The sequence below is a fragment of the Urocampus carinirostris genome, chromosome 1, assembly GCF_059441175.1.
Source record: "Urocampus carinirostris isolate Australia breed hairy pipefish chromosome 1, RoL_Ucar_1.0, whole genome shotgun sequence".
In the NCBI taxonomy this organism is placed as follows: Eukaryota; Metazoa; Chordata; class Actinopteri; order Syngnathiformes; family Syngnathidae; genus Urocampus; species Urocampus carinirostris.
The window spans coordinates 39,368,564-39,396,549 of NC_142349.1; the positions used below are offsets into that span (position 1 = coordinate 39,368,564).

The 27,986-nt window shown below is 40.5% G+C and overlaps 2 protein-coding genes across 3 annotated transcripts; both read right to left on the reverse strand.

The window, feature by feature from the left end:
* Window positions 1-1,360: 1,360 nt before the first annotated feature.
* On the reverse strand, window positions 1,361-6,446 carry LOC148374602 (insulin-like growth factor-binding protein 1). The gene is made up of 4 exons (XM_088338530.1): window positions 5,946-6,446; window positions 5,752-5,882; window positions 3,608-3,736; window positions 1,361-2,128 (listed from the first exon to the last, which is right to left on the reverse strand). Exons 1-4 carry the CDS (start codon window positions 6,283-6,285, stop codon window positions 2,003-2,005), a joined length of 726 nt encoding a protein of 241 aa, XP_088194656.1. The 5' UTR covers window positions 6,286-6,446; the 3' UTR covers window positions 1,361-2,002.
* Window positions 6,447-11,030: 4,584 nt separating this feature from the next.
* LOC148374603 (uncharacterized) lies at window positions 11,031-20,890 on the reverse strand. Of its 2 annotated transcripts, none has more exons than XM_088338551.1 (3): window positions 20,740-20,890; window positions 14,141-14,521; window positions 11,031-11,175 (listed from the first exon to the last, which is right to left on the reverse strand). In XM_088338551.1, the coding sequence occupies exons 1-3, from the start codon at window positions 20,758-20,760 to the stop codon at window positions 11,095-11,097; spliced, it is 483 nt and encodes a 160-aa protein (XP_088194677.1). In that variant the 5' UTR covers window positions 20,761-20,890; the 3' UTR covers window positions 11,031-11,094. The 2 variants fall into 2 exon arrangements, with proteins under 2 accessions (XP_088194677.1, XP_088194669.1); XM_088338543.1 differs by lacking the exon at window positions 20,740-20,890 and adding an exon at window positions 18,852-19,168.
* Between the last annotated feature and the right edge of the window lie 7,096 nt (window positions 20,891-27,986).

The window sequence follows — 27,986 nt, forward strand, 5'->3', positions numbered from 1 at the left end:
GTTGATAACCTTTTACAGATCCGGCCCATCTGAGAACATAAAGTGGATCTGGCCACAGAGCAAAATTAGGTTTGACATCCCTGCTTTTTAGAATTAATGTCTGTCACTTTGCTAACATAATGTTAGCATTAGCAATGAACCAGCATTAGCAGTGATTGTGATTATATTTTTCCCCTATAAGCAGGTTACATACACTGTCAATAGGTGTACATTTTAACCCCTGCCCCATCGTTTGAACATAGTCCACCAAGTGTGATTATTGAAAGTCTTTCAAAGATTACCATTATTGATTGTATTTTGGGATGCGTTAAATGATTTTTCCACATGATCGTCAGTGAAGATATGGTGTTTTCAATTTATACATCCCACACACTGGAAAAACACATAATTCCCCTCAAAACCCCATCCTCTTTGAGTGGCGTTAGAAATGTCCTCACTTTAAGTATTTGTGATCTACCTTAACATTTGAAGACATGATTTTTAGATCTTGAGTAATTCGCAAATATTTGTTTGAGACAAACCTTTTTACTTATTAGGTGTTGGGTAAAAATTAAAATAACATTTTACCACTGGGAGGCGTTACCTTAAGTGTTTGCATGCCCTGGAATGAATGTCCATAATTGATACATAATAATTGCACTAATACCCATTTCATAGTGCCCTGTTTAGCTGTAGCTGCACCTGTTCTCTTGGGTGTGACCCACACAGGGTGATGATGCTTCATAGGACAATGTCAACAAACCAATGTGTGCTGCCTGTAATCACTAGGGAAAAAGAAGTGCAATGGCAAAGCTTAAGCCACCAGAGAGCAGTGTCTGCGTCATTCTTGAGCAGACTTGTTACCCAAAACTCAAACACTTTCCAACCCTTGAAAACTCAATGTTAAAGTTCAAGTATTTTTCTAGGATTTCAAGCATCCGTTCAAACCAGTATAATTTTCTACTGCATATACATTACATGCATTTATCTTATTTTTGACATTGCGGTTCAGGGTGGAACACAGTAGGAACGAGGAATGGGGGCTAGAAAGAGTCCTGGAGAATAGCATCATTCTCGTATTTGCAGGTTTTTTATTTATGTGTGTCAGTGTAGGATAAAAATGGTGAAAGTAAGAAAAGGCCTACTTCTAGTAGCGTCCAAACGTCAACCCAAAGCCCCCCCCCCCAAAAAAAAAGAGTTTACTAATCTGCAAGTACTTTCACGCGCACCATGAATGAGCTGACTGAGGCTGCAATGAAGACACAATCCAGTAGATTGTGGAAGAGAATAGCAAAGTTATAGATTAGGCCAAGTTTTGTCAATACACTAAGAAAAAAACCTCCACTATTAATTAATGTGTGGAATTGAAGGTCACACCAACTACTTGCCACATATTTATTGTTTTAGTGGTATTTTGTGACAAATAAGACAGCAACAACAAATATTTTTTGTAATATATTTTACATAGATACATAAATAAAGAAATATAAAGTAATTACTGCATTAACACACTGGAATAAGTAATAAATATTAGAATAAATGCAGAATATGCTTAAAAAACAAAGGAACAAGCATCACCCCAGTGGACAGATTGTGGGGTAAAAAAAGTGGGTGAATGCCGAGGTAGACAAATGTTGAGGCTTGGATGAGCTCTCATATGTTTGTGCTTGACCAGCATACACATACTTGCGGAACTTTAAGTATCCCCCATCGAGGAAATGAAGATGCATGCAGACAATGTCAACATGTTGCATGAATGAACGGCTGTGTGGATATGAATGAATTGAAAAAGAAAAAGGAAAACAAGAAGGCCCTGAAATGGAGCTTGGCAGTGGATACAGAGCTGTGGTTTTTGAGAAACGGAGTTATTTAGTCAGAAATACAAACGCATACAGTGCTGCCCTATTTACAATTGGGGGTGGAGGGGGTAAAAAAATGACGTGTCATGAATAAATAAAATCATTTACAACCCGGCTTTACGAAAAAGGAGGGGGAGGTCCTTGTTTGTGGCTCACTTCCCGCTTCAGTGTGTGACTTCCTGGTGGCATTCGGAGTTGCTGGGGATGTCGCCAGCACCGGGGAGGATCTTGCCGTTCCATGCCGACACGCACCAGCAGCGGGCTGGCGGCCCCACTAGAGACGATTCGCACTGGGGAGGAAACAGTGGAGAAACTGTGAATGAGGTCGGTAGTGATAAGAGAGATCAGACATAAAAAAACAACTGCCCGACTGACCCAGCCCGAGCCTGACCAATTACTGCATCTTCCCCATTTTGGCTAAATTTCAATCAAAAGTTTTGATTTTTTTAATATATGCAAACCAAATGCTCTCTGTGGTCGGAAGAGAGTGTTGACTTTGTTGTGTGGCAAGATGGTTCAGGTGTAAATCTGAATTCACTTGACTGTTAACAGGTAAAATATAAAGTTAACACATTCAATGCCAAGCGTGAAAATATGTTACCCCCATATGTAGGGTAGGTTACTAATTGAGGCTAAATGATGAAGCATACAAAGCTAAAAACTTAGATTAACATTATTTTGCAGATCAGGCGCGCCTAAGAAAAGAAAGTCAGGATCCAGCCTCTGAGCCAGACTGAGTTGGAAATCATTGTATTAGACCTCATCTTATTATTACACTTCTTTTACTAACGGTACCAGGTACACAGATTTGCGTTGTGCATTGTGATAGGTTACAGTCTCTCCGACACTTCTACACCAACGAATGTTAGAGAATGGAGAAAACAAAGTCTTTCAACAATAAGTTATTTTACATATGCACACATATTAAACCAAGAGGTTATTGACACACTTGTGAAGAAGTGTAGAGGGTGTTAAACCTATCAGAATGCACTATGCAAATCAGTGTTGTGGAACAGTAGGTAAAAATTGTGCGATGATGAGAAACTAATGCCTTATCTAAAGCTATTTGTACCACTGGTGGGGTTGTGGTATTGTGCTGGCTCTCTAACTGCCACTACTTAGGTTGGATTCCCATTGCATGCAATGTTTTGTGATTCGGGTTAGAGCAATGGTTCTCAAATACCCTTAAAGAGCCGTGGTAGATTCCTAGTGGCACACTTCTGCTTTTTCCCATCATCTCTCAAAAATAATCGTCAATGATGGAAAATTGTAGGTCAGTGTAACCTTTTGCAGGCACAGAAATGTAAGATATGTTCATGTTTATACAGTTTTTTGTTTAACTGTATAAAGCTTTAATTTGTGATCATTAATGACCTTTTCTCCTCCCGAGTCCTCACAAATAAAATACAAAAAGTTCGGGTTTGCTTCGGGCTCGGTCCTACACATTAATTGACGGGCCTGGGCTGGGTTGGGGTGGATTTTTTAAGGCTCGACCTTACCTCTGATTTTATGTTATTTCACTTTATGTTTGTGTAGTATACAAAAGTTAGTTTTAAATTACTGAAAGGTTCACTGTAAAGTGAAAAAATAAGGCTATTATAATATTGTGGTATAATACACAATTTGTCATAGACCAATATAAAGAAACAACAAAAAATTTGAAGAGCTGTTTGGGATCCTAAAGAGACAACACTTTTCAGTGAGCCAAGCTAAAAGAGCCGGTTGTCCAAAAAAAGCTGGAATTCCAATAACAAGAAGCCGCGGCTCACCTGCTTGGCCTTGTAGAAGCCGTGCTTGTCGCAATTGGGGAGATAGAAGGTGGTGAACTTCTCGCCGAGGTTCTGTTGCGAGCTTGCAATAGCATCCAGTGCGGCGTCCAGCTCGATGTGACACGGGCCCTGCGTGGAGAAAGGGGGAAGCGTCAATGGAGGCTTTCTGTTATGACATTGCAGCCGTTGCCATTTATCGGAAGCTAAATGAAGGCGTGCACATTTGTCGTTTTCAGTCCTACAAAAGGCCAAAGGAGTGACGTAACCTGATGTTAAGTGCAGACCTAAAGTTGAAGAAAAATGTTAATGGAAAAAGCGACAATTGGTGGCCCACGAAAATGCTGAGAAACACATGAGAAAAATAAAAAAATAAAAAAAGCATCCGGATTTTGTTGCAGATGTTTAAAGAAACTTTCGCTCCTTTCTATAATAGATGTGAAAGATAAAAGTGAAGTTCCCATACTCTGGTAAATATTTTCATTGAAAAACTTTAAAAAGCAGAAAGACCTTTAATTAATTAAATTAATCATTTAAATCAATGTTTGTGTTCTATATGTGTTACTTTCTAGTCTGCATGAGTTTCCCAGAGTTAAATACACTAAGTGGAAACGAATTTAATTATTGTTAGGTTTTGGGGTTTTTGTTTGTTTTTTTACGAAAGCACATTGATAAAAGCTAGGAGATTGCAAAATACTAAATATTAAGGAAAAAAAAGTCAATAAAAAGTTTTGTAATCAATTATTACATCCCTGAATCACAATTTCCCTGCGACGGACGGTATCTTATTAATAGGGATGTGTATTGCCTTTTTTAAGCTAAGAGTACTTAACTCTTGAATGTTTACCAACAATTACTTTTGAAGTCAGGGTTTCTATAGCATAAGCCAAGTTAAATTCAAGAATTTTAAAGACATTTTAATGCCTTTCAAAATCAAATTTAAGACAAAATCACAAATAAAAAACCACAACAAACATTTTTTTCACACAATACATTGTGGCTTCTAAACATTGCCTGGCACAGCTTTTAGCCAAGGCTAATAACATTTGATAGACAGCCACTACTTATTCAATTTTTATTTTCCCACGTTCCAGAGTTGCTATGTGTATTGTGGGTAGACAAAAGATGTGTCTGCTCTGAAAGGCCCGACTGAAACCACATCGACATTTTGAATGTTCTGTTGATGGGGTCGTGCGATGTTGCCACGAAAGTAAATCGGTGAATTATTTAAAAAGTGTGACTAAATCTTTTTAGTCCAGACTCTTCGTGATTAAGGGCTATACAAATAAATATGACTTGACTTGACTTCAAACAAATATAAATCTTATTCATGTGCTCACATTTTTAAGACTTTCGAAAATTGGATTAAAGACATTTTAATTCTAATTAAGGCCTTATTTTTAGAATAAGAAATTCAATGCCTTTGAAAGATCCGCAGGAACCTCAGAAGAAAAGACAAACTCATGGATTTACGAACAGAAAATTTTCCATTAAGGACTAAAAATGAAAACTTAATGTCATTTTCTCATGTTAAATCAGGGTTTCCACTAAAATTATCCATTCAACCATAATCTTGCACCGCTCCACTAAAATTATTTTTAATATAAATACATTCATAGTCTTTTTTTTTTATCAAATCCTAAAATTTATTTTAAATAATTTTGCTTAAAAATAGAGAGTCGAAATTCATTTACAAATAACATATGAATATAATCTAAAGAAGTCATTTAGTTGGCAATTTATGTTCTTAGAAGTTTTAAATATTTAAAATCATCCTTTAAGGTACTTAAAAGTATATCTGTAAACCTCATTTGATTGTATTTGAGTTCATCAATTAACAAAGAAAACTGCTGGCCTGCCAAGTAAAAATGTAAAGTATCTTTGTCCATAGCAGCAAATATTTTTTATCATGAGAGTTTTTTTCTCTTTATAGTTTAATTACATGTTTACCCGCAAGTCTTACCAATCTCGCTGCATACAATTTTTCACAACATTGATATTATTGGCAAGAAAGACAATTCAATTAAAACAATATCATTTTCCATTTAAATGAATACTACAATCTCCAATTAGAAAACGGGCAACAATTAAACATCCTAATTCAACTGTACATTTTTTTTTTTTTTTTTTTACATATTCTACCTCACCTGCTGCACCAGTTTGTTGCGGATGGCATTGACTTTGGCCTTGAGGCTCTCCTGCGCGTCAGCGCCATCCTGGTCTGGCGACGCCAGCATGTACTGCAGGGAACTGTGATCCGCTTCTGTCTCCGCATCCTCTGAACACCAACACTACGATGAGCCACCACATTTTTATTTCTCGCTAGAAATCAAACTCCTACCTTGCTCTTCGGTGCAGATCCCCTGGCCCCGAGTGAGGGCATGTAGTGGCCTGGCCTCACCGGGCCTGGGCATGCAGCGCAGGCCGCGGGCGCAGTGGGCCGTGTGAACCCCGCAGGCGCTTCCTCTCTCCAGGGCGCAGGCCAAGCAGCAACCGCAGCCGGGCTCCCTCAGCACCTGCCCGCAGCCGCTGGGGACTACGGGGCACTCGCTCAGCTTCTCCTGAGTGCAGGGGGAGCATCGGATGGGCTCGGGGCCCAATACCGGTGACAACTTCGCCACTGCCGCGAGTGCCGCCAAAACCAGCGCCGTCAAAGTCATCTTCTTGTGTAATCCGCACATTTCTACTGTGATATTTTTTTTCTGAAGTTCTCCTCCCAAACGGTCGCATTTATGCTACCAGTGAAGGAAGGGGTTAATGATTGACACGGCACCTGCTGATATAAAATATGTGTGACATCGCCGCAGTAAACAGTAGCATGACCCCGCTTGACGTGCGTGGTTGAAGGTTCATGGGGTCTGCGGTCAATATTGACTTAGGAAACATGGTGATTGGACATCAAAACAAGCTTGGCTGGGGTGGATGAGAGGGGGCGTGGGGGCACTTTTACTCATCAGTGACTGAAAAGGTGAACAAACATGCGTTGCTTTAAGATGTCGTTCCGCAAAAGGAGTGAACAACATGTTTGGTTTCGTGGGCGCTGTTTTGACAGCGCAGCCGCTGTGTTCCCGCAGCCTCTTTGGCAAAGGTTCATCTTATCAGGGAAGGGGGAGATAAACAAGGCCATGAGACACCCACACACACACGCACTTACCCCATTTTATTGCATAACCCTTCTACGGTCATAACATGTTTGTGTTAAGGCAACGGACAGCAAACTGGTCATTTCCTTCCGCGTAGTATTGGTAAAGAGTGTCCACTTTTCACTATTACAAAGAATAAATGAAAATTTTAGCTTGTTTACTTTGACCTGGCCCAAGTGGAATCAATGTGCTTTCTTCCAAGTGGGTGAGCCAGCTTTTGGGCACTGAAAATGGTGACACGGGGCCCACTGACCTAATGAATGGCGGCTGACCTGATGTGCAAAAAGCAGCATCACAACCTTTTCCAGTTTGCTTTGTGAAATAGTAAATAGGCAATAGATTACATTTATAAAGCTGCCGTTTCATTTTTACCTTTATCAAGGCACACTCATAACGAAAATGCTTCTCAATGCAGATGAAGTATGTACTGTACTTTGGGAAGGGAACTATTGTCACTAGATGGGGAGTAATAAGGTTTTAAAAATATATATTTTACTTTAAAAAAAAAAATTGCCAAATGGGGTCAAATCAAAACATGCCACAGCAAAATATAATTTGACATATGTATATATCCATTATCTGCACCGCTTCGCCTCAGTAGGGTCGTAGGGGTGCTGGAGCCCATCCGAGCTATCTTCGGGCAGTGGGTCAGTAAAAAAGAATCAGTTCTGAAATTAATCAGTAAAAAAGTAACTATTACTTTGTATTGCCATTTCATAATATGTTGACTTCATATATGTTAAATCATGTTTTATTGGAGACATGTCAGAGGCAATGGTAGAATAATTACAGTAATAACAAGTTTATTCAAATAAGCGTTAAACAATAAAACGTATCTACTAAACTAAATATTGCATATTTGTCAACCTCAGCCAGTTGCTCTCCTTATTAATTATTGCAATTTCCACTATTAATTGATAATAACAGGAGGGATGAATTAAACTGGGAACCATGAGAAGATGACCCTGCATCACTGCCTGTCCTCCAACTCGAGGGCGTTGTGGTTCACGGTCAAAAAATCCAGTGACCGTGGTACACTACCTAACGGCATCTTCTCCTGATTGAAAGCTCCATTCACTTTTTGAGTGACTGGAAGAGTTACTGTATGTGATGGCTTGTATTCTGGTTCACCACTGACTTTCAGGAAAGGCTGAAAGGAAACCAAGGAAGACTGGTGACGCTGGAAAGAGATGACCTCCATTAAAGAGTGGCACGGGAGAGGCTATCAATGCCACCAACAGCACTCGCAATAGGGCACCAACTATTGCTGATGAATGGAACAATGAGCAATGCCCCCAGAGTCTCCTGAGGGTGGGGAATGATGAGAGACTCACGAGAACAGCTTCAACCGTAATGGCTACGGTAAGAAGACAGACGACAATACGGCTTACATAAACCACACGAAGTGAAGCGACCCAGCGGGAAAATTTGCAAAAAAGCAAGGGGCCTTAAAATACATCAATACAGGTGTTGGAATTATATACATATATTTATCCTACAGTTGGCATTAATATGTTATAAGTGTTCTCAGCCCTTTTTGTAGAGTTTTCAGCCGTAAGCTGTTCTTCAAGGCCATGAGTTGTTTTTTGTACAGTCTGTCTCACATACCAATGGGTGCACCTTGACCTGGAATAATCTGTGCATGCAATAACTCGAGTTGTTTTTCACCAAAAGCCTTGAAAGAAGAAAGGAGGTGTCCAGAACAGAGGCCAGCTGTGATCATCAGGCGGAAAGCAGGCCATGCAAAAGAAGATTAATTAACTCCGCGTAGCAACAGTTAGACGGCAGTCTCAACTAGATAGAACCCCTCCCTTCAGAAAGTTGAGACTCATGTACGATAGGGCGAACCTTAATAAAAAGAGGAGAGAGAGATCGGAGATTTCTTCAGAGTAATTTGGGAGATTGGCGGTATAAAATCTCCGATCCTCTCCTTGCAAGATATTTAAAAACTGATCAGATTCTCTTTGTCTTTTATTTCAGAGCGTTTTATCATAAATGTTGGGGACTTAAACCTAACAACAGGACCATTTGTAGGACAGGGCAAGAACAGATGCAATGCATGTTGGAGACACTAGGTAAGATGTAGGAGGATTGTAGTCAAGAGGCACTCCACAGTAGAGACATCTCTGCATCTGCTCCACCCTTCACCCTACCCCAGGGGGGAAAGCCGCAGAGAGCGCCTCTTGCTGGCTCTGGAGTAGGAGGGAGGAGTTTAGCTGGGTACCAGGAGAAGATGGTCTTCTTCAATAAGAAGATTCAACACATACGGGACTACATTTCTAAAGACAATGTTAATACATCACTGGGCTGAAATCTATAAATGCGTGACATGGTGGCTGTCCAGGGACTTTTTCCCGATTTAGTGATCTGTCACTTGATAATCTTAAACAGGTGGTGAATACCGCCAAACCGACTCCTTGCCCATTTACCCCGCTTCCGGATTCGCTGATTAAAGGTCTTTTTGGGGTCCTTGGACCTTCAGTTCTAAATATCATAAACATATCATTCTCCTCAGGTGTAGTTCCAGCGGCTTTTAAGTCCGCTGTCATTAAACCTACACTGAAACGATCCAACCTTGATCCAGAAAGCTTATCTAATTATAGACCTGTGTCAAACCTACTGTTTCTTTCTAAAGTACTTGAAAAAGTTGTGGCACAGCAGCTGAATGATTTTATATCCTAGAGCAATCTTTTTGAATAGATGCAATCAGGATTCAGGGCTAACCACTCTGAGACAGCTCTGATTAAGGTAACCAATGATCTTCTACTGGCAATGGACTCCGGCGCCTCATCACTCTTGCTGCTGCTGGACCTTAGTGCTGCCTTTGACACTGTGGACCATATTATCTTTCTAGAACGTTTGGAAAAATGGATTGGTTTCTGAAGAACAGTCCTCTTATGGTTCAGATCCTACCTCTCAGATAGGACGCACTGTGTTAAATATGGTGAAATGACATCTGAGCCCTTTAGTGTTACCTGTGGTGTTCCGCAGGGTTCAATGATTGGCCCCCTTTTCAGCATTTACATGCTTACATTAGGTGATATTATTCGCAAGTATAATATTAGTTTCTATTGCTACGCAGATGACACTCAATTACATCTTCCGATTGAGGAATCTGCCACTATAAAACTGTGGAAATTTGGAAGCCTGTCTCAATGAGATAAGAGAATGGATGTCACTCAACTTATTGCGCCTTTATTCTGAAAAGACCGAAATGCTAGTGATTGGTGCATCTAAATACCGTGACTTGTTTTCAAAACTGCTCTGAACATTGACACATGTAAGATAACCCAGAGTGACTCAGTCAAAAATTTAGGTGTCATATTTGACCCCTAATTGTCCTTTCAAACACACGTTAAGAATATTACTTGAACAGCTTTTTTCCATCTTCGCAATATTGCTAAAATTAGCCCTATGCTGTCTCAGTCTGATGCGGAGATTATAATTGATACGTTTGTTACCTCCCGTCTCGATTAATGTAATGTACTCCGGTCTCCCCAAGTCCAAAATCAAGAGCCTTCAGCTGGTACAAAAGGCAGCAGTGAGGCTTTTAACCAAGACAAGAAAGTTTGATCACATTACCTTGATTTTAGCTAACCTGCTTTGGCTCCCAGTTAGCTTTAGATGTGATTTTAAGGTTCTGTTTGTATTACACAAAATCATGCATGGACTTGCTCCCTCATATCTTTTAGATTTAATTTCCTCCTATGTTCCGGTCCAGAGCCTTGGCTTGGAAAACGCTGTTCTACTAGTGATCCCAAGAGCCAAGAAGAGATCCGCAGGTTCGAGAGCGTTCTCCATTCGGGCCCCAGTGCTGCGGAATGCTCTTCCCCCTGAGATTCGATCTGCAACCTCAGTGGAAATGTTTAAATCTAAGCTTACAACGGACTTCTATTCCATAGCATATGAATAACCTATATTTTATGTTGACAATATCTGTGTATTATTTGCCCTCATGTAGGTTTTAGATGAGGGGATGGTGTCATAATAGTCTGTAGTTTGCAATAGTCTTTGACCTATGCAGCCCTTTGAGACTCTTTGTGATTAAGGGCTTTACAAATAAACATGACTTGACCTTCTACTAAAAGCTAGTCACTGCAGTAGTTGCATGGTTGTAAGAATTCACAAAATAGATGAAATCATGTGTAACATGCACCGCAACACTGAGAGAAATGTGGAAAGCTTTACAACAAAGTAACTCAAATTAGAAAGTAACTGGCTACTTTGAGCAGGGGAAAAGTAACAAATATTTGAGGGTTGGCTTTCAGATCAATTATTTACAGTGAGATTTACAGTGTCATTTAATGAAAGGATTAAACAAAAAACATACATCCACATGACTGGTATTCACTCTATTAGCAGATGATGTGTTGTCGCCTCCTCGATGTCATTCATCAGGTTCACCAGCCAAGGGGGATGCGGCTCAGACTGAAGTAAAAAAAACAACAACAAAAAACATTCATATCTAGTTTAATCCGAATAAAATAAAAACATTCATATCTAGTTTAATCCAAATAAAATAATCACTTACACAAGAGGTAAAAATGCCCTTTTATCACAACATAGTTGGCAACTCTTGACATGATTGGATTAATTTCATTGAGACTAGTACTGGATAAAATGCCCCCACCCCAAAAAGTGTGAAAATGTGACATCAAACATTAGATAATAAGTTCAAGCATACAGTCAGAAGGACAGTGTGCAATATCTAGTGCAGACAATATTTAATAAAAATTAAAAATTAAACTAAAGATATGGGTATTAACGGGAAAATTTGCATTATATAGCACTTCCTAGTGGTCAAAAAAATATTTAGAAAGGCAACATTATTTGAATCATAAGCAGAAATTCATGAAGGTGCATGTTTTTTTTTAATACACATTGGCCATAGATTTGTACTTGTATTACATACCATGAAGCTCACCTAGAGGTAGATGACATGATTGTTTCCATTCCTACTGCTAAGATTAAGTCAAGTCATTTTTATTTGTATAGCCCTTAATCACAAGAAGTCTCAAAGGGCTGTAGAGATTATTGACAACTTTTAATAATACAATAACAAAAGGGAAATAGAGCAATGATGAGATAGAATTATTGCCTTTCAATCATGTAACGTTATGTTCGTGTACCATACTATATATTTAGCCTATTGCTCTCTTATATTTTAGATTGCTTTTCAAGAGGACATGTATGTTTTAAGTGTTGGGTTTTATCAAATAAATTTCCCCCAAAAATGCAACTTGTACTCCAGTGCGACTTATTCATGGTTTTTCCTCAATTATGCATTTTCTTGCCTGGTGTGACTTATACTTCTGAGGACCTTTCTTGGCAAGTGACGTTAAAACCGGAACCGTGACAATTCTGGTTGGCCAACCAATCGATCACTCACAAACATGGCACTATAAATCCTTAAAAAAACCACGCAGTGTCTTGCAATTACACAATCGCACTGTAACATCGCAATATTGATTAGATTTTAGTTAACCATGCAGCCCTAGTGTATAGCATACATTTTTTTTATTATTGTTAACCTTTTATTACAAACACTTGGATTTTGTTATTTACCCACCTCCCAAAAAAATATATATATATATTGTGGATGCTGGATGACCTCTCACAGCACCACGCGACAGGAAGGAGCACTACAGAACTGTCTTCTACTGGGAAAAAGGTGCAGACAATACAAAATTTAACTTACTGCAATGTCCGGAAATTTTTCGACATCCTGGAAAAAAATGATCGTATCTGCCAGAATCTGTAAGTCGAATGTACATAAGTCGTGAGGCGTCTTTATGTCAAAAAAGAAGCGGGTCTAGGACATTTCTATAAATTATGATTTTTAAATAAATGCAAACCAATTGCTCTCTCTGGCCACTACGGGGCAGTGTTGTCTTTGTACGGCGTGATGATTTGGATCAGGTGTAAAACTGCATTTACTTAGCTGTCAAAACAAAATAGTTGACAGATTCAATGCCGCACATAAAAAACTTTTTTCCCTACCGTTTGGAAATAAAAGTGTTCCAAAAAGATCCCCTTTGATTATAATAGACTGGGAGGTCGGTGGTTCGCGCCCCGGCCGAGTCATTCCTAAGACTTAAAAAGTGGTCGTCGGCGCCCTCTGTTGGCTGCGGCTGCATCGGCTCGCTACAACGGGTCAGGTGCAATCGACATTTCGTTCTGTGTACATTGTTACACAGAATGACAATACAAGGAAATTATTATTATTATTATTATAATGTGTAGGGTAGGTTACTAATGTAGACTTAGTGATAAAGTATACTAAAAACAAAGCAAAAAAATTAGAGTTGACATTTTGCTGCACGGCGACGCAGATGTTAGCGCGTGTGCGGCACAGTTTTGAGGTCGTGAGATTAACCCTTCCAGTGTGGAGTTTGCATGTTCTACCTGTGCTTGCGTGGTTTCCTCCGGGCACTCCGGTTTTCTCCCACATTCCAAAAACATGCATGTCTGGTTAATTGGCTGGTCCGAATTCTCCCTATAAGTGTGAATGAGCGAGCGACTTGTCTGTCCCTGTGTGCCCTGCGACTGGCTGGCAACCAGTTCAGGGTCAAGTCAAGTCATTTTTATTTGTATAGCCCTAAATCACCAAGAGTCTCAAAGGGCTTCACAGATTATTACACTATATTACACAGACTATTTTTCAGCCGACGAGAAGAGTAGGTTATTCATATGCTATGGAGTAGAAGTGAGTTTTAAGTTTAGATTTAAACATTTCCACTGAGGTTGCAGATCGGATCTCAGGGGGAAGAGCCCTGCCCACTGCCCGAAGATACCCGAACCTGCGACCCTACTGAGGATAAGCGGTGCAGATAATGGATTTTGTTTTAGCCACCTCAGAACAGAAAGACTGTTGCTGGCCCAGAGCTAAACTGAGTATGACATCCATGGAACGGTAAAGTGAAAGAGTGACATTCTGCCTTTGTTCTTTATTTCCGCCAAAGCTTTTAGTTCTTGTTTGATCGCGTCCTTCTTTCATCACAGTGCTCCCTCCTTTATGATGAGTCGAGGGTTGTTTATTAAAATGGCCACCCCATCGTCACGGTCCTCACCCAAGCCACTCCACAATGAAGGGCACGGCCAAATCTCTTTCCACTGTTCATACTTTCACTTTACCTCCAGAAACCTTGTTAAAATATGACATGGTGAAATTGTGAATGTGTTTAATTGCTGTTGAAAGTGTCAATAAAATTGTTCAAACCAAACCAATGACATCCATGGAACACACATTATTTTATATACATCCATGGAACAAAGCCGTTTCATAGTGATTTAGTTGCACTTGAAACAACGATTTAATTTATTACGGAGGGAAAAAATGAATACTCTATATTGCACTTTTTTTAGTCAAATTAGGCACACATTTCATTCTTACCACGTGGCTTGTTTTAGATTTCTTGTGAATGTTTCTCCTTGTCTTCTTCATGGATGTTCTGGTCCTCTTTACTGGTCCTTGCAATGGTTTCAATGACTCCAATCCAGCGGTCATTTCCGTGCTTAGCCTCTTTATGCTTCCCTTATGAATTTGCGATTCCAATCGCGTCGATTCATACTGCGGCACTCCTGACTGCGACAGCAGACTGTCCACGCTGAAGGTACCTGACTTCCTTGCTGTGCTGAAAACTGTCAGCGAGGCGTCCTCTTTGTCACTTGTTAACATGACCTGTCCTCCGCTCCCTTGTCCTTCCGGTGAGTGTCTCTCCTCGTCACCGCTGTTTGACTCTGACTCCTCCATGATGTCAGACAGGTCTGGCTTCTGTTATGGATATAGGTTGGACATCAGTGAAAATGTAGCAAATAAAGAATCTGATAGCTTGCTTAAGCTTTAAGCAGAACACTACGCTCCTTCAATTGTTGCAAGTCTATAATTCCTTTGAAACCCTTGTTCCACACTTGGCATTTTTGTAAACAAAGACGCTTACATCAAGAACAAAGCATTGGAAAAAAATAATAGGAAGCTGAAATTTGGGTAATTTAAAAAGCACTGAATTTCAAAATAGCACTACTCTACCTTTGAAAATGATTCCGCCTGTTTTACTTATGTATTTTTTTGACAAAATATCCACAGCAAAAATGAACGCATTCAAAAACAAACATGAAACAAAAAACCCATCATTAAGCGAAGAAAACCAAAACCACATCTACTGACAGAGGCCTAACCCCACTCTCACGAATCGCATTACTGTCATCATCTTTTCAAAAAGTATCAATTTTATAATCTGGATAACAAAAACGCACAAACAAAAATATCCACAAAGACACGAGAATATCGTTAAATAAATACAAGCAAATGTTATTTCGATCCATTGCAACTCTGATGTAAAATAAATTAATAAATAAATAAATAAATATAAACATTATAATTAAGTTTCTTTGTCAATGTGTTGTAAAGTTTGGGCATAGGCCTGGATGACTGATGTTGAACGGTGAGAAACTGGGCATATCTACAAGACTGTCTCAGAAAATTAGAATATTGTGATAAAGTTCTTTATTTTCTGTAATGCAATTAAAAAAACAAAAATGTCATACATTCTGGATTCATTACACATCAACTGAACTATTTCAAGCCTTTTATTATTTGAATTTTGCTGATTTTGGCTTACAGCTGAAAAAAACTCAAAAATCCTATCTCAAAATATTAGAATACTTCCTCAGACCAAGTAAAAGAATAATTTTATAACAGCAAAACTAAATCAAACATTTGAAAATGTCCATTGATGCACTCAGTACTTGGTTGGGAATCCTTTTGCACGGATTACTGCATCAATCCGGCGTGGCATGGAGGCAATCAGCCTGTGGCATTGCTGAGGTGTTATTGATGCCCAGGATGCTTCGATAGCGGCCTTCAGCTCATTTGCATTTGTAGGTCTGGTGTCTTTCATCTTCTTCTTAACTATACCCCACAAATTCTCGATGGGGTTCAGGTCAGGGGAATTAGCAGGCCAATCAAGGACAGTGATGCCATGGTCAGTGCACCAGTTACTGGTGGTTTTGGCACTGTGGGCAGATGCCAGATCATGCTGGAAAATGAAATCCTCATCTCCATAGAGCTTTTCAGCAGATGGAAGCATGTAGTGCTCTAAAATCTCTTGGTACACAGTTGCATTTACTCTGGACTTGATGAAACACAGTGGACCAACACCAGCAGCTGACATGGCTCCCCAAACCATTGCTGACTGTGGGAACTTCACACTGGATTTCAAGCAACTTGGATTTTGCTCCTCTCCAGCCTTTCTCCAGACTCTGGCGCCTTGACTTCCAAATGAAATGCAAAACTTGCTTTCGTCTGAAAAGAGGACTTTGGACCACTCTGCAACTGTCCAGTGCTTCTTCTCCATAGCCCAAGTCAGACGCTTCTTCCGTTGTCTTGAGTTCAGAAGTGGCTTGACCATGGGAATACGGCTATTGTAGCCCATTTCCCGGACACGTCTGTGAACTGTGGCTTTTGATACCTGGACTCCAGCTTCAGCCCACTGTCTTTGAAGCTCCCCCAAATTCTGGGAGCGGCTCTTCTCCACAATTTTGTTAAGGCTGCGGTCATCTCTCTTGGTTGTGCAGCATTTCCGGCCACATTTTTCCCTTCCAACAGACTTTTTGTGGATATGCTTTGAAACTGCACTCTGTGAACAGCCTGCTCTTTGAGAAATTTCTTTTTGTGTCTTACCCTCCTGATGGAGGGTATCAATGATGGTCCTCTGGACAGCAGTCAAATCAGCAGTCTTCCCCATACTTGTGATTTAGTTTACTGAACCAAGCTGAGTGTTTTTAAGGCTCAGGAAACCCTCGCAAGGTGTTTCGAGTTAATTAGATGATTCAGGTGATTAGTTGAATAGCCTACTTGTATACTTTTTCATGATATTCTAATATTTTGAGATAGGATTTGAGTTTTTTTCAGCTGTAAGCCAAAATCAGCAATATTAAAATAATAAAAGGCTTGAAATAGTTCAGTTGATGTGTAATGAATCCAGAATGTATGACATTTTTGTTGTTTTAATTGCATTACAGAAAATAAAGAACTTTATCACAATATTCTAATTTTCTGAGACAGTCCTGTATATCTAAACCCTGCTTTAGATTGATCAACATCCTAACACAGAGACCTTGATGTTTTGGTGTACTAAGAATCTCACAATCTCTGGAAAGCTGTTCTATCTGGTCTCACATAGACCCAAGAGTATCTTTCCATCTCGTGGATGGGGTTGATCAACTTTCCGTGCTAGTGCGAGGTACGGGCCTTCCATGTGGCAGAGACAAAGGCTTTCCTACCACACAATGTAAGTGTCCTACACTCATCACCATGTGGTGTGCCTTGGGCGAGAACAGCCTCGCAGAGCACATCCCTCTCAAGGGCAGTTTGTTAGGCTGGGGTTTGCTCATCCACATGAAAGCGATACGAATGGTTTCAATGGTCACTAGCAGTGTTGGGACTAAAAACGTACAAAGGAATGCGTTCCTGGAACATAATTAATGTTCTCGGTAACATTACTAGTAAACTAATGTAAATCAACTGCCTGTATAATAGATACTGTATTTATCCCCGTAGGGGAAAATCACCCTTCCAGCAGTCTCTTTTGTTGTTTAATAACAGATTAACAGGATGCCCTCGGGGTGCTTTGTTGTAGTTTAGCCACAGCGGAGTGGATGATGTCACATGCTAGTCCAAAAGTTCGACGTCCCTGCAGCAGATGGAAATCTTTGTGCCCAGGGATACACCACCTCGTGTTAGCAAGTCCACCTCCTCTCCGCTTCCCGCAGGCTTTGGTGTCTCTGTCTAACAGCGCTGAAGCCGGGTATCTCTGTGTAGCTCCACGTCAGCATCCGGGATGCTAGACGTGAGCCATTTTTCCGTAAAACACAGCAAACTGCACTCCCTGTGCGCTTTGATGTTTCTCACCAGCACAGCCAGTTTGTCGGTCTCATTTGGTAGAGAGTTCACATTTACCATGTTTACGGACAGAACCGAAGACTTCTTAAGCTGCTTGCCTCTTAGCTAGCTCCGGCTCTCCATCCACGATAGAGCCCCCTCATCACGCCGGCACAAGAATTCTTCAGGGGAAGGAGTTGATCCCTCGAATAAACGCATTTTTGTGCGTTAAAACCCATAACGATGGGATAGAAAGTAATCCAAAGGGTAGTTGTCAAACGGGACTAAAATTCACCGAAGATAGAACCAGACACTTAAAACAATAAATCACATAAAGAGCTAAATAACACGGAGCTGCTGGAAAGGCTGCCGCTTGCGGCGGTGCCGCTTTGATATACATATATTGATAATCAATATGGTGCGTTATTCTGCTACGCACAAAAGGCAGATCGTTAGCGACAGCGTCCTCGTGTTGCCATCATTCCTTTGCACACGATGTAACAACATCTGTCATCACCTGCAAGTTTATACAGTATATACCTTCAAAGTATACCTGATTGCAGTTATGGTGGCACTGTCTCAAGCACAGAATATAAGGTCACAGATTTGTCCGTCATGGACATACTCTCTCAAACCTTTATACTTGCATCCAAACTCTATTCACAAATATAAAACCAAATACTAAAATCAGGGATGAGTTTATATGAGCTTATTTTGTTGCGGGTCTCCCATAACAAATAGGCAGCCGCACGTCGGTTGCGGCGGGTTGTCGTAGGATGGCGTGCGTTGTGGCTTCTACAGGAAAAATAAACCGACTCAATCATGGGGGCACAGAATTCACAGTAGAAGTGTATAGAATTTTGTTCTTTTTATCTGTAAAACGATTTTTGCAATACAACAATGCACCATACCTGGAGAAAAAAAGATTACGCTAACATGAACGTGTAAAAATAAAAAAAATCAGGTCGTTTACAAGTCATTCAGCACCCGGGTCTCCACAACAAGTGGTGAGCGGTTCATTGGAAAGGGGGCTCCGTTCCAACACCCTGAATGTTGGGCTCCGTTCCAACACCCTGAATGTTTAACGTAAACAAAGCTAACCCAGGCTAATCGTACGTTTGCGTTATCGTAATCTTCCGTACGAAAGATTACGCTAACACGAACGTGTAAAAATAATTTTAAAAAAAGGATAAAGAAAATATCTGTGAAAAGGATTTCTTACCTTTGTGGTGGTCAGCAGAAGGCGCAGGTGGACGGTGGGGTATTCCCTAGCAAGATCAGACACTCGCACAACTTCTTCATATTTTGCTATTATTTCTTTCTTAAATGCAATAGTTGTAAGCACTACTTTTCTTTTTTCACCTGTAGCAACTTTGCTGCTTGCATTGACTTTCTTCGGAGGCATAATTAGGGGCTAGAACACTTCATACACCTATACTAAAAGCAAAAGCAAAACATAGCACGTCCGCACGCGATAACAGTTGGTCACGAATAGAGCGATCTACACCCGTACGCCGCTCAGCATCGCATCCTAGCGTACGCACTTACGCATTACCGGCGTTCGAACCCAAAATTTTTGGTCGGACTCCGATTTGTTCGAACTGAGAGGCATTCGAAAACCAAGGTTCCACTGTATTTGTATTGTGCCTCATCTATTACTGCAGTAAGTTTTGCGAATAGCCGATTTGACAATTAAGTTGAGTGGTTTGAAAACAAAAGATAAAATGGATATGGAGTGTCTCACCCAAGTGTTCATTTGCAAGCTCTCAAGATTGCTAAAATAAGCGTAATGTGATCTTTGGATAAGGGATTAGGAAAAGAGTATCTTTAAAATTTGCAGGCGTATAGCATACATTTGTATGTATTTTTGTTTATTGCTAATTGTCAAAAACCTGGGTTTTTTAATAGTTTTATATTAAAGAATACGTCATTGTGTTGTGCACGCTTTTCTTTCAGTCAAAAACTTCAATATTTGAATTGAGGACAAAATTAAAAATGTGTTTTTAAAAAAGACTGATTATTTGAAAGAATAATTGATTCATTGATTATTGAGATAATTGTTAGGTTCAGCCCTTGTGCAGGAACCGCCAACCACTACCACTCACCCAATCAAATCTGCGCACTTCTAACGCTCTCTTGACTTGGCTGCCGCTTTTGGGAGTTTACAGTTTTTTTCTGTGGGTTTTCATCATAAGCATTGCAACAGTGAACATACATTATTCAATGAGCTTCCATTTAAAGGATTCCTTTGTGACATACAGCCAAAACGGAGTCCACCTGTGTGACACCTTGACTGTAAACTGTAGTGCCAACTGCGCCCTTTATAATCTGGAACTAATTAATGGAAATTATTTTGGTTACGCGTGTACCTAAAACCTAAAAGGACAAATTGAAAGAGGAACTACACAGACATAATTTACACGAGCAAGCTTTAATATCCGAACCTCATGAAAAGAGCCAACGTATGGCTCGCGAGCCATAAGTACTCATAAAAACAGCGATAAACGGCTCGCGGGCCATTAAGTTCCCGAGCCCTGCTAAGGTTTAGGCTTAGGCTTAGTTTGGCGTTAGCCCCGCAACTTTTGTCAAGAGCAAACCGAATAAACTAAACTCACACAAAATGTACTCCAAAATAACAAAACCAAAAGTCTACCCGGAAAATCTCAACGTTAGCGTAGGTATCGCGAAGTGCTAGTTTAGCGCCCACTCCACTTTAGGTAGCCGCGAACCATCGTGTAGAATCAAACGTACAAAACTAATACAAGCGATGCGATGTCCCTAAAGGCCATGTTACTGGGGTATTTTTTTAACACACAAAAGTAGATTTTTCATGGAGCACACACTAGTTGAGAATCAGGAAGAGAGCTAAAATTATACTAGCAACCAAAGTGTTCTCATCTACCCACCCAAAACAACAGACACTTTAGTACACTCCTCTTTTTCTGCATCCGCATATTGATGCAAGCTACTGGCAAACCATTAACGCCCTGATAAACTACACTCGTATATCCTTTGCATCCATTTTAGGTTATTTGTCTTTTCAAATTTGACGTATGACTGGTGCATTAAAACAGGATCGTAAAAGGGATAAAGAAGATAAAAAAACTCACTGTCTGAAGATATTCGTCCATCGTGAATTGCAGCTTGATTGGTTCGTTGCAAGCGTGAACTATAACGACAAGCAGGTGAGCGCTCAACAACTCAAGTCATTAAAGGAAAAAAAATATAAAAACAATTAATCCAGTACGTTCATATTTATAACAAATAGTAAATATGAGTAATAATATAAAATTTAAAATGAAAAAGGATATCAAATAAATAAAATATTTGACTTTTGACTGAGCTAAATTAGGGCTGATTAAATACTGCTTCTACAAAAGTAATATCTAGCGTTCTCTTGAAGTGCAAAATTGATTTAAATTGCTTGGTTGGTCGGTTGATCCCTTTACAACTAGTGGCACCATTTCCTATGGTGTGTCTTGGGCAAGTACAGCCTGGTGGCACCCATCCATTTCCTTGTCAACATATGTTTTCACCTCACGTGGACAAAAGTTTTGGCACTGCACTATTATACCAGTATATATTTCCAACACTAGTGCTTTGAGCGTTAAACTTCCGCCTTTCTTCCATTAAAAATACCTACTTTTAAAGGAATCTGCCGCTTTTTCAAATTTATGCTGCAAAAACAAAATCTTTACTCAAGACTAGTATTTTTGTAGACGGCTGCTACATGTTGAAGCGAGACTAAGTGTTTGTGTGTGAATAAACAGTTCCAACAATCGCATTCGATTTCCACTTTTAGTTTTAAACAAGCACATGTTGTTGTTTTTTTTTTTTTTGTCCCTAGCGTAAAAATTGAGTTAGCGATAAAATCTACCACTTTTTAATGTAAAAAAGTGCCATGCTTGCTATTAGTCACACTTTTTTTCAATAGATTGGCTATATACTCCTGGGAAACTTAATTTAAAAAATAATATATACCAGGTTAGGCAATATGGCGACTGAGTGGTTCGCGCGTCCGCAGCTCAGTTCTGAGGTCATGGGATCAAATCTTCCTGTGTGGAGTTTGCATGTTCACCCCGTGCTTGCGTGGGTTTCCTCCGGGCACTCTGGTAATCTCCCACATTCCAAAAATATGCGTGTCAGGTGAATTGGCCGGTCCAAATTGTCCTTAGGCGTGAATCAGTGAGTGAGATGTCTTTCTCTGTGTGCCCTGCGACTGGCCGGCAACCAGTTCAGGGTGTCCCCTGCCCACTGCCCGAAGATGGCTGGGATGGGCTCCAGCATCCCCGCGTCCATACTGAGGACAAGCGGTGCAGATAATGGATGAATGTACAAGGTTCATGCAGGTGCTTTGAACCCTTTAACATGCTTGAATCATCATTAATTCTGTTGTTTGGAGCTGAGGTGTGTGCCAAATCAGAATCCTTAGTCAAAATCGCCTTCTGTCATGAGGCAAGATAATTGTGTGCCTCACTACATCTGCAGACCCTTACCAAAGAACTATGTTACATACGAATTTTATGAATAGTATTTATTATATAATGTAGGGGTCTAAAACTCAATTTACATGCGGGGCGCGAGAACTAAGGTCGAAGTGAAGTTTGGACGCATTAGGTTTTCAGAAGCAGAAACTCACCAAAAGTTACACGTAAGATGCATCCAATGCCGTTTAAGCTTCAGTTTAACAGCAGTGACGATCTCCTTTCATACCCCGACAGCCTTTCATTCAGCATTTCAAATTGAATAAAGTATTTCGGGATCAATTTGCAAAAAAATGTTTAATCAACTCTGCTAATTTGTCGAAACTTAAAGTCTATGGTGTGTACGCTCTACAATGGGTAAAACCGAAAGGTACCTAGCCAATCATATTACAGGGCAGATATCCATCGATTCTCAACATTAGCGAGTTGATTTTGAGTGCTGCCTGACTAATTGGCACTGACAGAGTATTGTTGGAATTTCTTGTTAAATCAACACAAACTTCAATTAATCATCTGACTCCAATTTGTGACCTTTCCCAATCACCACTCATCCAAACAATTTGCGCGCTCTTTTCTGCATAGAAAGTTCTCAGAAGCTGGCGTTTTCACTCACGAGTGGATTTATTTCTAACACACAAATCAATACAGCTCTGCACGCCTCTCCTTCCAAAAGCCAACTCTTCTTCTTCTTCCGAGTTGCTCAGCAAACCATCTCCTCCACCACTTGGCTGAATCCCATTGGTCTCCCATTCCCGGAAGAATGGCGCGTCAACCTACTCTGCCTTGGCCCCCAGACAGCTGGTCACCTCCCACTGCCTGAGAGCTGCCCCACGTGATCTACTCCGCAAAACTTTTGCACAAAACACAGAGAGTCCAACAGACAAACCCAAATTCAAACTTCCATATTACTTTAGTATCCATATCAAACTTGCGTGGGCCACAGTAACTTTAGGCTTTCATATACAGTAATGGCAGCTGGCTGGCTCTTTAGCAGCTCCAGGCTGGGGATGGCATGCTACCAGGGCCTCAAGAGTTTTTTGGGTAGGAGGATAGGAGGGGACTATGCCCTGGTGGGCCCTACACCCTTTTTGATGTTGATGTGGTGTTTTTGCATGATCAGCTCTTCCACCTCACCAGGCCCTACCATGATTCGGTAGCATAATCCCCTTAAAATTACTCAGATGAAAGAAACTGTGTTGAATATGGTAAAATTACATCTGAGCCTTTTATTGTTCCCTGTGGTATTCCGCAGGGTTCAGTACTTGGTCCCATTTTTTTCAGCATTTACATGCTTCTATTGGGTGATATTATTCGAAAGTATAATATCGGTTTTCATTGCTAAGCAGATGACACTCAACTATATTTTCTGATGGAGAAATCTGCCATACTAAACTGTGGAAATTTGGAGGCCTCACTCAGATCAAAGTATGGAAGACACTCAACTTATTGCATCTTGACTCTGAAAAGACCGAAATGTTAGTTATTAGTCCGTAAATGCCGTGACTTGCTCTCAAAACATTGACATCTAAACATTGACCACTTTAATATCACACAAAGTGACTCAGTCAAAAATGTAGGTGTCCCATTTGACCCCTATGTGTCCTTCCAAACACACATTTAGAACATTTCTAGAATAGCTTTTCTCCATATTTGCATTATTGCTAAAAATTCGCCCTTTGCTCTCACAGTCTGATGCGGAGATTATGATTCTAGCGTTTGTTATCTCCCGTCTCGATTACTGTAATGTACTACTCCCTGGTCCCCCAAAGTCCAAAATCAAGAGCCTTCAGCTGGTACAAAATGCTGCAGCAAGGCTTTTAAATAAGACAAGAAAGTTTGATCGCATTACCCTGATTTTAGCTAACCTCCAAAGGCTCCCTGTTAGCTTAAGATGTGATTTAAAGGTTCTGTTGGTATTATACAAAATTCAAGTCAAGTCAAGTCATTTTTATTTGTATAGCCCTAAATCACGAAGAGTCTCAAAGGGCTTCACAGATTGTTACACAATATTACACAAACTATTTTCAACCGACAAGAGGAGTAGGTTATTCGTATGCAATGGAGTAGAAGTGAGTTTTAAGTTTAGATTTAAACATTTCCACTGAGGTTGCAGATCGAATCTCAGGGGGAAGAGCATTCCACAGCACCGGTGCCCGGATGGAGAACGCTCTCGAACCAGCAGAAGACTTCTTTGCTCTCGGGATCATCAGAAGACCAGCACTCTCAGATCGTAGGCTTCGGACCGGGACATAGTGGCAGATCAGATCTGAAAGATAAGAGGGAGCAAGTCCATGTATGATTTTGTACAATACTAAGAGAACTTTGAAGTCACATCTTTGGCTAACTGGGAGCCAATGCAGGTTAGCCAAAATCCGTGTTATGTGATCGTACTTTTTTGTCCTGGTTAAAAGCCTCGCTGCGGCATTTTGTACTAGCTGAAGAGACTTGATTCTGGACTTCGGGAGACCGGAGAGTAGTGCATTGCAGTAATCGAGACGGGAGGTAACAAATGCATGAATTATTGTTTCCGCATCAGACTGAGACAGTATTGAACGGATTTTAGCAATGTTGCGAAGATGGAAGAAGGCAGTTCTAGTAATTTGCTTTACATGCATCTCAAAGGATAGATCAGGGTCAAATATGACACCTAAATTTTTAACTGAGTCACTCTGTGTGATGTGACATTTGTCAATGTTCACAGCAGTTTTTGAGAATAAGTCCCGGCATTTAGAAGGACCAATGACTAACATTTCGGTCTTTTCAGAGTTAAGACGCAAGAAATTGAGTGACATCCACTCTTTTATCTCAGTGAGACAGGCCTCCAAATTTCCACAGTTTAGTGTGGAAGATTCCTCCAACGGAAGATATAGTTGAGTGTCGTCTGCGTAGCAATGGAAGCTGATATTGTACTTGCGAATAATATCACCTAATGGAAGCATGTAAATGTTGAAAAGTAGGGGGCCGAGCACTGAACCCTGCGGAACACCGCAGGTAACATTAAAGGGCTCAGATGTCGTTTCACCATATTTAACACAGTGCGTCCTATCTTAGAGGTAGGATTTGAACCACGAGAGGACGGCTCCTGAGAGACCAATCCATTTTTCCAACCGTTCTAGTAGGATATTGTGGCGCACTGTGTCAAAAGCAGCACTAAGATCCAGCAGCAGCAAAAGTGATGAAGCGCCAGAATCCATTGACATTAGGAGATCATTTGTTACCTTGATCAGAGCTGTCTCAGTAGAGTGGTTAGCCCTGAATCCTGATTGCATGGATTCAAAAAGGTTATTCTCCGATATGAAAGCATTCAGCTGCTGTGCCACTACTCTTTCGAGTACTTTAGAGAGGAAAGGTAGGTTTGACACAGGTCTGTAATTACTTAATATTTCTGGATCAAGGTTGGGTCGTTTCAGTGTGGGTTTAATAACGGCGGACTTAAAAGCTGCTGGAACTACACCTGAGGAGAGTGATGTATTTATAATATTTAGAACTGAAGGCCCAAGGACGCTAAAAAGACTGCATGGACTTGCTCCCTCGTATCTTTCCGATTTGATTTCCCCTTATGTTCCAGTCCGGAACCTTCGCTCTGGAAATGCTGGTCTACTAGTGATCCCAAGAGCCAAGAAGAGATCCGCAGGTTTGAGAGCGTTCTCCATCCCCAGTGCTGTGGAATGCTCTTTCCCCTCGATTCGATCTGCAACCTCAGTGGAACTGTTTAAATTTAGGCTTAAATCACACTTCTATTCTATATCTTATGAATGACCTTGTCGTGATTGCCTAAGTGAAGTCACCTGGAGCGCACTTCCTGATTGGCTGACGTTCTCCCCTTAAGCGGTCTGCGTCCAGAGATGGACTTTGGATTGTACTTTTTGTATCCCTGTGTATTCTCCAGACTACAAGGTACCTACGACTCCTCTTGCCTGATTCATGCCTGCCTATCGTTTTTGACCTGTTTCCGTCCCACTTTTTGCGACCTGCTCTCCCGCCCTGGCCATCGACTTACCTGCTAAGCTGTACCCTCCAACTACCTGCCACGGAGCTACCATTCCGCCCGAAGAGGCTGATGACCGACAAGCGCCGGCGTCCCAAGCCAGCTCCAACAACTCTTTCTAATAAAATCTCTTTTGAAACTAACGCTATTGGATCTGAGAGTCCGTCCTGGTTCATGACAGACCTATATTTTGTGTTGACAATATCTGTGTAGTTTGTTATTGCAACATCCTTTGCAGCCTGGTTATCCTGGAAGGGCTATTAGCTCATGTGCAGTCCCTTCTCCAGGTTTCTTCATGTCCCTCATGTTGAGGTTTTTGAGTTTTTCCTTGCCCTCATGTCGGTTTTGAATCAGGCGAGGGTGGAATAAAAGTTTGTGGTTTGCAATAATCTGTGGTCTGTGCAGCTTCTTGAGACTCTTTGTGATTAAGGGCTATACAAATAAACATGACTTGACTTGACTTGATGTAGGCGTACACGCAAGTACACACGTCATTTTGTTTTTCAAATAAAGGTGAAAAACTCTATATCCCTGCTTCAACCTGCTCAATTCAAGAAGTGAAATGCTTTTCTTAATTTGGGTCGCCGCTTGTCATTAGGGTGAAATGGGGGGTCCTCAAGTCACATCAGTTGAGAATAACTGATCTATATCCCTAGAGTTCTGGTGTTTGCACAACAAATTTGAGCTTATTATTATGGTTGCTATTAAAACTTTGGTCATTTTTAGGCCAGGCTACAAGAATATAGTCAGATATTTAACCCATCTGTGGCTCATCTTACTGACCACTGTTGTAATACACATGCATGACATTCAATGCATTCTGTTAGTTCACACCAGGATGGCACTAAATAGCACTCACTGTCACATGAAACTCACAGATACCTTTTCAAATTCCGAAGGAAAGTATGCAAATTAGAGTGTATGCCAGAGTTTTTCAACTTGGTGTTTTGCAGGCATGAGAAATCATCAACATGATCAGTGTCATTAAAAACTGTTTATTAGTGGTTGACTGAGCTTATCTTAACCCGACTTATATAATTATTACCTGGTAATAACATAACATACCTGTCAACTTATTCGGTTTACCTGTAAGAAAAAATGTTCACATTTTTTTTACTCTGATCAAATTGTGTACGCCATATAACAATTTTTGTATGTATTTTATTTAAAAAAGGCCAATTTTCTTGTTAGACCGATCCCGTCTTGCCCATTTCGGTTCTATTTCAGATTGTCTTGGTCACTTGTAGCAGACGGTAATGTCACCAAGGATGGCAATAATACAGTATTCTAAATAATACTTTTAAGTGTGAGTAAAAATATGCCACGTTGTGTTTGTAAGGTCATTGCTTAATACAGGGAATGGCAATCATTAATAAGGGGAGCAATTGGCTGAGGTTGGCAGGTATGTGATAATAATATTGCTACAACATAGCAATGTCGTCAGTTGGAATTTAAAAATGCATTTCAAACTGAGCTATTAAATAAGTTCAGTCAACTCATGCGATTTTATACAGCCTTTAAACACAAGAATTCTTAAAGGGCTGCAGAGACTGCAGACTAAAAGCTCTCAGGTTCAAATAGGTTGGCGACCCCTGGTATACGCAAACTATAAACTTGATGTACCTAACACTTTGTAAGCATAAAATGAATATAAAGAAGTCCCCTTTATTGTTAATATGAGTTTGTACTATTGATTAAAAAGGTTGCCGGAGGGTGTGTGTTGAAATGCATACATGTCAGTAAGCAGTTTACATTGGCAGCTGGTAAGAGAAGGGGGTGCTTGTTTTGTGTACGTTTACCTCAGAACGCCTCTGGTTGCTTCACGATGAGTATGTACGCATGTGCATCCTAAAAAACAAGCTGAGGTCAGAAATCATGGTCGGTA

What these genes read in the sequence shown, in the direction of transcription:
- LOC148374602 (XM_088338530.1), bottom strand. Translation starts at nt 6,285, where the DNA reads ATGTGCGGATTACACAAGAAGATGACTTTGACGGCGCTGGTTTTGGCG. An exon ending in GCAACAAACTGGTGCAGCAG is followed by an intron (nt 3,737 to 5,751) that starts GTGAGGTAGAAT and finishes TTCTCCACGCAG; the next exon opens with GGCCCGTGTCACATCGAGCT. An exon ending in GCTTCTACAAGGCCAAGCAG is followed by an intron (nt 2,129 to 3,607) that starts GTGAGCCGCGGC and finishes TTTCCTCCCCAG; the next exon opens with TGCGAATCGTCTCTAGTGGG.
- LOC148374603 (XM_088338543.1), bottom strand. Translation starts at nt 19,034, where the DNA reads ATGCCTCCGAAGAAAGTCAATGCAAGCAGCAAAGTTGCTACAGGTGAA. An exon ending in TTCTGCTGACCACCACAAAG is followed by an intron (nt 14,522 to 18,851) that starts GTAAGAAATCCT and finishes TATCCATAACAG; the next exon opens with AAGCCAGACCTGTCTGACAT. An exon ending in AATCTAAAACAAGCCACGTG is followed by an intron (nt 11,176 to 14,140) that starts GTAAGAATGAAA and finishes TTTTTACTTCAG; the next exon opens with TCTGAGCCGCATCCCCCTTG.